The sequence below is a fragment of the Aulonocara stuartgranti genome, assembly GCF_965226115.1.
Source record: "Aulonocara stuartgranti genome assembly, chromosome: 8".
Classification (NCBI taxonomy): Eukaryota; Metazoa; Chordata; class Actinopteri; order Cichliformes; family Cichlidae; genus Aulonocara; species Aulonocara stuartgranti.
The window spans coordinates 9,647,131-9,659,330 of NC_138959.1; the positions used below are offsets into that span (position 1 = coordinate 9,647,131).

Sequence of the window (12,200 nt, forward strand, 5' to 3'; positions counted from 1 at the left end):
TAGTAAGTATTTTCAACATGTTATTGTTGAGAAGTAAAGACCGCAGCAAAGACAGTTATATAAATGTTAAAATGGGTTACAGGGGAAGGATTTAGTCTGCCTTAATGTGCTAAAAAAAAATTAAAAACAAGTCCAAAGGCAAAAAGGGCAGTTGAGGTAAAGAGAACAAAGGGAGGAAGGGTTTCACATGAAGAATCTCTTGACAAATTCAAAGAAACACTCGAGAGTTTCTACGAATTTGTCAACATTTTTCTTTTGCTGTATCAATGAGTGCCTCTTCCCTTTCCCTGTCCTGAGACTGTTTTCCCCTAAATGTCATCTTGGATCAGCAGAGATGCAATGAATGCTTTATTGTTCACCCCGGAGCTGGTGCAGATGAGACCAAACATGCTCCTGCATGGTAAATGTATCGGTCTTTACCACTGTAGTATCACTGCTAACCAACATTACCTTCCCAGGAGTCATAAGACAGACAAATCAGTGCACCCCTGACCTTTCTCAGAGCTTCATCTGTCTTCCCATTAGTACCACAACTGTTACATTTTGTTGTTGAGCAATCTAAATTTTGGCTTCCAGATTTATCAGCTATTATGAATATCTAAAAAGTGATCTTACAGATACGTTGGTTTATACAGTTTTTGTTCACTCTGTCCAGTGTGATAGCGCTCTGCCTTCACTGAGCCTGATCTATGCTTCCCCCGTTTGTCCTTAAATGCTGTCTTGCAGGTTCCTGATATGAAGAGTTAATTAGTGCAGCTAGTAATACTTCACAACACATGCTGAACATTCAAACACTCACTTAACTCATTTAGCACACTGCAACCCCAATAAACACACTGCATGAAGTCATTGTGGCTTCTGCTTTTTTGCTGTTTTGGGTAATAAATTGGTAAATTTTGGTGATAGCTACATCTTTCCTACTATTTGTCATGACTCATAAGGCAGACACTGACACCACCAACAAATGGAAGACAAACCAAACATTGCAACAGTGGGAGAACACCAGATATCATAAAAACAGTTAGCATCACTTGTTGATTTCTAGATGCCGCATTTTAAAGCCTCAAAAGTGGCATTTGTCCACCACCATGTTGGTTCATACTGTGCATCTGAGGTGTGACTAGCATTACTGACCATGGTGGGAGTTGCACCAATCAGACATGGCTGGAGTCATCCCCACTCCATCATCAAAGCTTTCTTTCTTAACCTGGTAAAGGATTTATTAAAGCCTTTTTCATACTTTAATTCCTCTGCATGACACATGTTAGTAATAAGAAACGTATTTGTTAAGGTGATAAATTACAAAGCGCCTGTTTACTTGCAGAGTGAATATTCATCTTTGGTCACAATAATTTAATAGATGCCACAAACAGGCAATGAGAGAAGCATGTGGGAAAGAATGCTGTTTGACATGGAAGGACAGAGGTTGCTTTCACTTTGTTTTTAACTTCTTTTGATCTACTACTAGATGTCACTGGACAAGCACTGCTTGCTTTGCATGCCAAGTCAATAAATAAACTATATGGGTGCAGTGCACACACCAAAAATCACATATTGTCTCTATAATGTATAATAATTCCAGTAAAATGATCCCAAAAGCACAAGTAACTGCAGCTGAGTGGCACAGTTCATTGACTTGAATTAGCAGAAGCCAATAGTAGACAGCTAGGTGTTGCCACAGTGGCAGCCATGCACATGGCCACAATCCAAAGCTTAACAATTACACTCAGAGAGAAACTATTTACAGAGATCAAGACTGGTTTAAATGGTATTTAGGCATTTTAATGTTATACTTTGTGTGAATGCACCTACTTTTGGAGCTACCCTCAAATGGCCAATGGATAAACTTCAGCTTTTGGGGCTTCCGCACTGGCTTCATCTTTCAGCTCAAGACTTGAACAACAACTCTTTTAGTAACATTAGTAAAATAAAACAAAAAAATATAGCTTTATAGCAAAATAAAGCTAAAAGGCTTCAATGAAGAGACTTTGAAGCAACTGCAGAGCAAGCCTCCAATCGCTTTCTTTATAAAATTGCAATTTACAAATATTTCTTGAAACAATGATCTGTAAGTCATAGCTAAGTAGGCTAATGATAGCAATACACCTCCTTAGTTCACTATTTCCCAAGTGCACAGGAATGTGCTTACAGGAAACCAACCAGCCAGTAAATCCAAACAATTCCAATTGTGATTCACAGTAGGATTGGACACAAAAATGAGAAGATTAAGAGGCAGTCCCAAAATCTCTTTAAGTCATCATATTTCTTTAATACTTCATTTTTGTGTGTTTTTTTTTTACTTCACTTCCTTTACAAGTACAACATTAGAATGAAAATCTAACAAGATCAACTCAAATACATTTTTCTTTTCCTCATCGATTAATGTATCCCTTCATTCTTTAGTGTTTGCAATTGGGTCATTCACAATGAATCATTTCTCAGCAACGCAATAAATACAGATTTTTACTTAATGTTACCTAAATGCATGTATTTTGCGAGCTGTAGCTAGCCAACATAAAACTTGGTTCTCCCCAACAAGAAAAGCAATAAATGACCATTCAACGCCATATGTGGAGGAGGCAGCTAACAATCTAGTGAATAATTCTTCTTTTTGTTTTTTCTTACTTTAACTCTTACCAGTAGGAACGACATATAATAATTCCAACCCAGGAGGGAGTAGGAAGAGAAGCTGTGCAAACAGGCAAATCTGGAGAAACACTACTTCACTCATTCCTCGAAGTTAAATAAACAAACAAAAACTAAAGCCCGCTTGTGTTCCTGTACATATGCAGACCCACTGACACACTCCGAGGCAATCCCGGGAAGGGATTGGGCGAGACACACGCACAGATAGAGAGAGAGCAGGTCTTTCCCACCCTATCAACAGCTGCTGTACTAACAGCACATTTCTGTTAGAGTGGGATATGAAAGCAGGGTAGGAATAATGACTGGCCACTTAGACTCTTAGACCACCTCATATATAGAATCAGCAGTTGACAATTCCACTTTATCACACACACACATCTTTATTTTTTCCATTAACCACCTTGGATCTTTAATGGATTCTAAGCTCCTAATTGGACCGGTGATCCCGACACCGGACCCGACTTCCCGTACACCCTGGAATATCACCTCCATCAGCCCTCGCCGGCCCATGGAGCTTTCATCGATGGCTACAACTGTAAGTATCGCGCTACAACTCTTGATTTCTCCTTTCTTGTTTAAATGACTATCCCTCGACTGTACTGGAGAGCCCCTGCGCGTTGCATCGATGCGTAAAGGAGGCGAAAATGTGAACCAACCCACCCAAATGGGGAAAAAACGGGCAAAGGAACTCGCTATTTTTTTTCATTCAGAAAACGTGAGATGTTTGAGAGTGAGAGTGCGCGAGGTGTCACCTCTCTGTGAATGAATGAATCGCGGCATCCTCCCCATGCATGCGTATCTGCGCTCTGTTCATTCAGCGCGGGACCTGAATGAAAGCAGGAGCGCAGCGCAAATCCCGTCATCACCGGTGGTTCTCTGGCTTGCTCCGCTGAGGCTGTAAAGAGATGCTGTGGGTGTATTTAGGGTTTAACTTCTGTGGTGAGAGCGCGAATCAATTTTAACCTGCTCCTCGTGTAGTTTTCTTATAATAGTCCTCATATACCAGTTTGCAGGGACATCATCCACTTAATAACTAATAACAGTTCTTTAATATTCCAGGTGACTTAACGTAACTTTACTGTTTTTTTTGGGGTTTTTTTTTTGTAAATTCTGTCCGCACAGAGGCACATGGAAACAAACCGATAAGTGATTTTAATTGTTTTCTTGTAATTGCTTTAGAAATTTGTTTTAAAGTCGTCCACACCTCTGTTACCTTATTTACAGTTATTTTCAAGCTGGAAAGCATTACCCAGCCTCAAGTATATATCAGATTCTATTTCTCTTTGTCTCCCTCTCTGATTCAGAGTAGGATTAGTTTACCCACCGCATCCAAAAAATCCCAAACAGATCTGTAGCATCGTGATCGTCTAGACGATCTGTGTGTACTGAATATAGAACACAAGATACTGTTTAACTTTGCCCCACATGAGCCCATTTTGACCTTGACTAAGAATGATTTATAAAAGGAGATTTAAAGATGTACTGAGAAACACATGGGTGAAGTGATACACTGGATGTAGTTCAACAAGTGGGAATGGTATAGTTTGGATTCCGAATTTGAAGCTCAGACTTGCAGCCTTTAACCACTGTATTTATGTGGTCTGGTGTTCACGGGAGTGCTGGGAAAAGCTGATAACAGAGCCGTGCCTGGGGGTAGCTTCTGGAGAAACAGATGGGATCTTCTGCTCCGGATAAAAATGTGGTTTTCATTTTGATCTTCCTCTCTAGGATTCTCTTTTCTTCTTTCCACTGTTTGTGGCATTTTGTTAATTATCTATCTAATCCGCAATCTCTACAAGGACATAAGCCAGTTTAAAATGTCCATGCGTGTTAGTGCGCATGGATGCACATACATTTGAGCACAGCTCGTGTGAGTGCTGATATGATACGTGCATGTGGCTTTGTGTCTTAAAAAGGAGACTATGATAGAGCATGAGTGAGTGGGTGGCCTTTTGTAATCGTGTTTTGATACCTGGTAAACACAAGAGTTTGCCTCTGAAGACAACCTTTTCTCTGCCAACATGCTGATAGGCTGATTAACAACTTGCTCTTGAGGTGTGGCAGATTCAGTGAGCAGATAATCAGCTGAGCAGTTACTGCAGCATTTATCAATCCCGTTAAGCCTCAGAACAACTGAAGGAAAAAAGGCTATTACCACTTAAAAGAGATAGAATAGGCTGCTGGATTGCAGTTACTGATTATTTGTTTATGTTTGCATTCAGTAGATATGGGAGTGACAGGACATGATTAAAGTTAAGTCAACTAAGCCCTAGAATAAATCCAGAATATGAGGTTTTAATTGTGCAAATATACAACCTTAACATATTTTTTAAAAACTGGATGGACGTTCCTTGCAGCAGCCTGTTGGTCAGTTGTGGTTGTGAATGTCCAACACACATCAGTGCACTAACATCAACACAAAACAAAATCCAATAACTAATTTTCTTAGATGATCTTTTATTAATTCCTGACAACCAGATTTCACCCAGATATTTTACTCACAGAAAAAATCTTTTAAGGGATTATGCCAATATTGTTTTTCTGAACTGCTAAACAAAAGCATCAAAGGCGCTTGATTAAAGATGAACTTATAGTATTGAACTGACTATAAGATCCTCTTTAAATATAAGAGATGGTTCCTATTTCCTAATATGTGCAGAAGTCTATAGCTCACTGATATCTGAGTGGCTACAGAATTGTTTTTAATAAAAACATAGAATCTCCTGCAGTTATGTTTATCATATATGGCTGCATCAGAGGGATGTTGATTTAATAATTTTTGCACACAGATTCATCAGTGCCTGTGCATGTGTGTGGGGAAGATACTGAGCTTGAAAACTCTTTATGTTTACAGATATTTAAGAGGGACCTACAGTGCTTTTTCTTATTTTCGTCAGTACTGACTGTTACAACTTCACATTTTCAAATTAAACAAATCTTCAAAATTGAGGTTAGCATTTGTAAGTAATCGGTGTGAGCCAAAAGCTCATGCTTCAGAGCTCAGTTTTTTCTACTCTTCGCTCATTGTCAAAGAGAGGGGATATCCCTAATATGGTCATCTGGAGCACACAGCTCTGTCTGTGAGCACAGCAGCTCCACCCACCTGCTGTTCAAACATTTTGTTTGTATGGAGCGCCCAATCAGAATAAAACAAATACTGATATAAATATGAGCATCTATGTTCTTCTTATTTTTATTATTATTAAAAACAAAAGAAATGTCTTAATTTCATTCAGATTCAACTCCTATAATTTTTCTTCTTCGTGTTCCTCTTCTTCGATGTCTCTCACAATCTCATATATCCCTTATCTTAATTTTATGCTTCACTTCATTTATTTTTCTTTGCCTGTCTTATCTCACTGTTCATTAAACAGTCACTAGACCACTACATTTGTATTAGCTGTTTTTCAGCGATGAGGAAAAACTCAGCGATGCTGGTGCGTCTGGCTTTAGTATGCGTTCACAGACATATTAACTATCAAGAGTATAAAGATAACATTTTAGTCTGTAAGTCTCGTAGGAAAATGCATAGAGGACGAGGAGCCTTCCGTGCTATGCAGCTCGCTGTTTCCTTCCTTCCTCGTCGTCATGTGATCGGCATTAATCTGGTCCTAAGCTGCTCAAACTGGGAGAATGGTGACATCAGAGGACATCAGAGGGAAAGAAAGGAGTGATTGAGAGATTTGTAGGAAAAGTCAGGAAGGTGAGAAATTATGCAAATTGGGAATCATCAGTGGCCATGGAGGAGAAGCAGATCCAGCAGAGAAAAACTGAACTGTGTTATCCAACGCATCCCTCATGACAGCATCATGCATGCATGCAAACTTCATTTTCCACCACATTTTCACTCATTAGCCTCCATAACTGTGCCTCAATTTTCTCACTCTACTGTTCCTCCATTTAAAAACAAGAGCTTGTGACTCTGCAAAAAACCAAACAAAAAACAGCTGAAACAGATGTCAAATAAGCAGAAAAAAACAGATGCACACTTAAATGTGGCATCCAGGATTAATGAAAAAGATATGCGTGTTCCAGTTGACCGGTAGGGCAGCTGAGGAAGATTTAGTTCAGCAGAGCTAGTTCTGGGGACCGTGTGCATATGTGTGTGGGTGGGTGTGCATCTGTCTAAAAGAAACACAGGGAGAGTCAAAAGGGAAGTGTTCATGCAGGCGGGTGTGTAAGGATTTCTGATATGAATTCTGAAGTGGAGCTGTGTGCTCTCAGGTGAAACAGCGTCTCAGAAAAAATAAGGTGCTGTCAAATGAAAACCTTTCATTAACACGCAACTTCTTCTTCTGAGGTAAAAAAAACCAACAACAAAAACCCCCCCAAACCCAACCTTGGTTTATTTCAGTTCATTTAAAATGGCAAGTGGTTGAATATAACTAAGTGCATCTTTTAGGGATAAATTTGTGGCACTTTCTTTAAATTGATTCTTTGTATTTGACTTTAAACCTTAGGACTCAATGTAATGTATTTTAATATAGATAAAAGGGCTTCTTGTACAAAACTGCACAAATTCTGCAGCCCTGCTGAATGTTAGCAACTGTAACAAGATTGCGTCTCGTTAAAAGTGCATCCAGTTTTGAAGATGCACTGACAAATTTGCCTGCTAATAAGTGCAAATGCAATGTTATCAGTTAAGGTACTTAGTACTGACCAAATCATAGCCAACCTTGGCATGAACTGAATCATGGATTTGACCAAAACTGCTTTTCCACCCATTTTTAGTCTAGTCCACGTAGCTGACCATTTTCAGAGGAATACATTTTATTTTTTTAAAGTCATTTAGCACTGACCTATGGATTATTTAAGAAAGAAAGAAAGGCACTTAACTCACGTTTTGCACACTCACACACACACACACACACACAAAATCAGGTTGAATCTGTCATAAATAGCAAAGATATAGTAATTTGTGTCATGGCCTGTGATTCAGCCATTTTAGGTTCTTAGTTTCAGTTCTTGATTATATTAAAGTTCAATAAGGAGCGATCAATAGAAGAAACTGAACATGATTTATTGATATACAGAATTCAATTAAGGTATTTGTTGATTAAACTCTGATGGCCCATCATAGCAAAACAGAATCCCAACAGTCATATCAATTAGGGCAGGACCCCCGTGTCAAGTTTACCTTTGTGTCCAAGTTTTTTGATTTAATTGTTGTTACTCACTTCCTGTTTCACGTTGCTGTCTAGTTTTCTTGTGTATTGTATTCAGTCTCACATTTTCCCCTGAGACTGTGCTGATTGTGTGCACCTGTGTCTTCCCCTCAGCTGTGGTTCATTCCCTTGATTGGCTCTTTGTGTGTGACAACTACATCATCCTTTAGTCCTTTATTTAGTCCTTTGTTAAGTCATCTGTTTAGTCTCCCAGTGTGCTACTTTGGGTCACTTTTCTTGCTGGATTTATAGGAGTTTATGTGTTTATGGACTTCATTATTGAACTTTTATCCACCAATGAAGGTGTGCTTTTTGTTTATTCCACCTGTCTCCTATGTCTGCATTTGGTTCCTTAACCTGCAAACGGTAACAGTTCAACGGGCATAAAATTGTATTTTTGCACAAGAAAAGTAATTCCCTTTTGGTGCATATGTCAGCATGGTGTGCAGTGTGTCTTTAAAGAATGAAGGCAGCTAGAGAAGTGGAGTACAAAAGAACAAGAAGAAGAAGAAAAAACTATCTACAGCAGGTGAACAGCATCTAAAAGTCACGTTCTTAAGAAATAGGAAAAACATCTAGCAAGGACTTAACAGCGGATATCTGGCCCCTCAGCTGATCCATCTACTGTTCACTGAAGCCTCACCAGAAATGGTTTCAGTAAAAGGGAAGCAGTCCGTCTTTAAAAGAGATAAAGGGAGAAAAGATGGAGATATGCCAAACTACATAAGAACTGGACTGAAAAATAGTGGCAACACTGACTTTTTATCAATAAAAATCAACAATTTGAACAGATGTTTAGTCCAAATTGTTGCCAATATGTACACTGAGTGTCTGCAGCCATATGTAAAACATGCTGGAAGCTCTGTCATGGTGTGTGGCTGCATTTCAATCAGTGGTGTTGGGGATCTTTGTCAAAATCTATGTAATTGTGAACAAAAAAAGGGTGCAGCAACATTTTGATCAACCATGCAATACGATTTGGAAAGAAGTGTTGTGGCTTCATTTTTTTAACATGACAATGACTTTCTACCAATGCAGTAAAAGTATACCTGGATAAAGAAAAAGAAACACACATACACACACACACACAATAGAACACTATCAGTCAAGCATGGCCACCTCAGAGCCCGGACCTAAACATTTTTGAAGCATTGTGGGATCGTCTTGACAGAGAATGGAACAAAAGGCAGCCAACATCCAAAGAAGAGCTTTGTCCTTCAAGTAACCTTGGCAACTGTTCGTGAAGACTTCTTAAAGAAATGAAAAGAAAACTTTAAAGATTTCAGCCTGTGTTTAAAAATGTAGGTGGTCGTACCAAAAATGTATTTCGCACATTTTGTGCCCATTTCCTCCTTTCTAGCAATATTTTTTTTTTAAATGAGGGGTGGCTCAAGACCTACTGTATACATAGTTGTCTATATTAATTACAGCTGAATAACAGCTTAAGCCCATTTTTTACATGAGTATTTGTTTTGTTTTCCTTTCCACTGCAAGCTTCTATTCCTCTCCATTTAAGATTTAATGAGATTTAAATCATCCCAATTACTACAATAATTATTATTTTCCTTTTCTTTTTCAGTTTTTCTTTAGATTTTGAATTCTTCACTGTCCTTTCATGAATTAAAAGCAATTGCTTCCTGTTGTCCTGTTGCAGGGTTCCATGGTCAGAGACTACCCATTTCCAACCGTAGATGTTCCAGACCACGCTCACTACACTATTGGTGTTGTCATCCTTGCTGTAGGCATCACAGGCTTGCTGGGAAACTTCCTGGTCATATATGCTTTTTGCAGGTATTTCTTTTCTGCTTATGTGACTGATTTAAATGAATGTCCCACAGTTACTTTTGCATATCTCTCTGATAATAGAATATGTTGTGACTTATTTATTCCCAGTTCATTAAGCATGACAGCTTTATGTTTGTATGCAGGAGCCGAAGCCTGAGGACACCATCCAACATTTTCATTATTAATCTGGCAGTCACAGACTTCCTCATGTGTCTCACGCAGACGCCCATCTTCTTCATCAACAGCATGCACAAACACTGGATCTTTGGGAAGAAAGGTGCAACACTGTGCACATACAAAGCTTAACATTTTTAACTCAATTACGTAACATGTTGCACTTACAGACTTTACAGACTTTAAACAGTCTTTTATATGTGCAGGCACGCACACTTTGAATTCCACCTGTAACTTTAACCTTTTCATTGTGACATACAGTTCAGTGAATGTTCTCACACAGATACATACACAGAAACACAGCTGTCACCCCGTATGATTGCTTTTCTGTCACAGTTTAAAATAAAAAACACTGTGCAGTAGGGTTACTCATAATCAGATGTGCAGGATGATAGCGTGTTTTACATGAATGCATTCGGAGGGAGGTATCATTCATGAGCAGATGTCGTATTGAGAGGTTTTTAAAGAGGCAACACACTCCACTGATCAAACACTGGTAGTCGAGGTGCCTTCAGGAGGTGTCCTGACCTTGATGAAGACAGCCAATGGCTGTCAGAGCTGGAGCTCAAGTCTCAGCGGTGGTTACTGCAGGGGGGCGTTTGCTTCCTTTTTTTTAAATTCTAGCCTTGGCCATCCTCCTACCCAGTTATCCTTTGTAAAAGACAGAACAAGATTCAGATTATGAAATGAAAAAATAAAGCAAGTAAACCGGGTGAGTCTTGCAATTTATGTGTGTTTTTTTTAAGGTGCAGTAAGTCATTTTTTAAGATAATTTCACGTGAATAGAATATCCATGTAAAATTAAACCTAATGTGTTCTAAAATAAAATAAAATGAATCCATTAAAAATACATATGAGTGAGCACCTGTTTGTTGAAGCCAAATCATTGCCCCATCATCTTAAATATAGTGAGGTGGACATTTTTTGGTAATAATGTTTTATGTATGTGGCTAGAGAATCGAGCACATACATTGAACACTTAATACGTTTATTTTATTTTAAAGATTACAGATAGCTCTGTTAAACTGTATATGAGTTTTTGACATTTTTACATGTATAGTTTCATCATCGCTTTCTCATCACGGTTATTTCCTCCCCCACCATTGCACTCTCTTCTTCCTCATCCTCTTTCTCGTCAGCTTAAGCCTCATCTCTTGAATTTAAATCAGGGTTTTAAGACATGACAATGTGCATGAACATGCTTATTTGTTCTCAATATTTTTGCAATTACATATTGTCAGCAGAAAGCTAACAACAAGCCAGCTAAACAACAACAGCTGGTTATAAGCTAAAGAAAATATAAAAGCTAATGTTAGGCTTGAGTGTCCCAAAGATTACATTTTCCATCTGATAAACACATAAATAATTTTATTACATTCTCACATCATTGAGAGTTTATTTGCTGCAAGCCAGAGTCCATCAATGTTAGATCCACTTCAAAGAAAGCTGGCTAACAGTGTCAAATATACTCAACAACTCATCTCAGGATTGGTGTCACTGGTCAGAAGTGAGCTTCACTGATACATCAGCTCATATCAGATTGCTTTCAAAAGGTTTTATAGTCTCCTCTGAAGTAAATATACCGGAACACATATTGATAGCTGAAGTAAACAGTGGCCCAAAAACCTACACTCACTGCAGATGAACAATGGCTAGAGGTGTTTGTCCCACAGCAGACACAGTAGCTAAGATTATGCATTTGACCTGGGAGAGGTAAGAAAGCTGTTTTTATTTTGGGTGCAATCTGTAATGTACTGACATCTAGTGGCAAGATGTTACACACTGTACCTTTAAACAAAATCTCAATACATTAATTAATAATGGGATTTTTCTGTTGTGCCTTAGGGCAGATGCATGACAGATGTAATTGGGAGAGGTTAAATTAATACATGGAGTACATTTATTAATAGCGTTAGGGTTAGCCCGAATTGTAATCTGTTGTTTGCAAGCTGCATGCGGCTCTTTAGCTGTTAAAGAGCCATGGGTTGCCAACCTCTGCTCTAGGGATTCTGTGAGTGGCAGTTTTAGGAGGTTAGGTGGATGATCTGTCAGTCTGTCTATTGCAGGGACATTGATTTTCCTCAAAGAATAAACTTTAGTGACCATCTGGTTTCTTCAGTTCAGGCAACAATTATACACAATGAAATGATGTCATCTATTAATTCATTTTCTTAATCGCTTGTCAGGGTAGCAATGTGGTACCCTGCCCATCCTGGGCTGAGAGGCAGGGTACTCCCTGGACAGCTCACTAGTCTATCACTAAGAAAGATCTAAGATAGAGACACAGACACTGAGTAACCAATGTGTCTAACAAGCAGGAGGAACCCACACAGGCCCATGGATAATGTGACCCCAGCCAGCTGCTGGATTTAAATCCAGGACCTGCTTGCTGTGAGGCAAACACTGCCCCACTGATGAAATGATGTCACA

The 12,200-nt window shown here is 38.9% G+C and overlaps 1 protein-coding gene across 5 annotated transcripts in view; it reads left to right on the forward strand.

Moving 5' to 3' along the window:
• The first annotated feature begins 2,794 nt into the window (after positions 1 to 2,794).
• The window catches only part of LOC309712488 (melanopsin-A-like), a 39,177-nt gene continuing 29,771 nt past the window's right edge, over positions 2,795 to 12,200 (forward strand). The window contains exons 1-3 of one of the 5 annotated variants that reach the window (XM_082543301.1): positions 2,795 to 3,181; positions 9,466 to 9,602; positions 9,740 to 9,873. In XM_082543301.1, the coding sequence (XP_082399427.1) occupies positions 3,059 to 3,181; positions 9,466 to 9,602; positions 9,740 to 9,873 (394 nt within the window). In that variant the 5' untranslated portion in view covers positions 2,795 to 3,058. Of the gene's footprint in view, positions 3,182 to 8,005; positions 8,115 to 8,183; positions 8,341 to 8,957; positions 9,113 to 9,465; positions 9,603 to 9,739; positions 9,874 to 12,200 lie in introns of those variants that run through there. The other 4 variants (XM_082543299.1, XM_082543302.1, XM_082543300.1 and 1 more) reach the window with 4 other exon arrangements.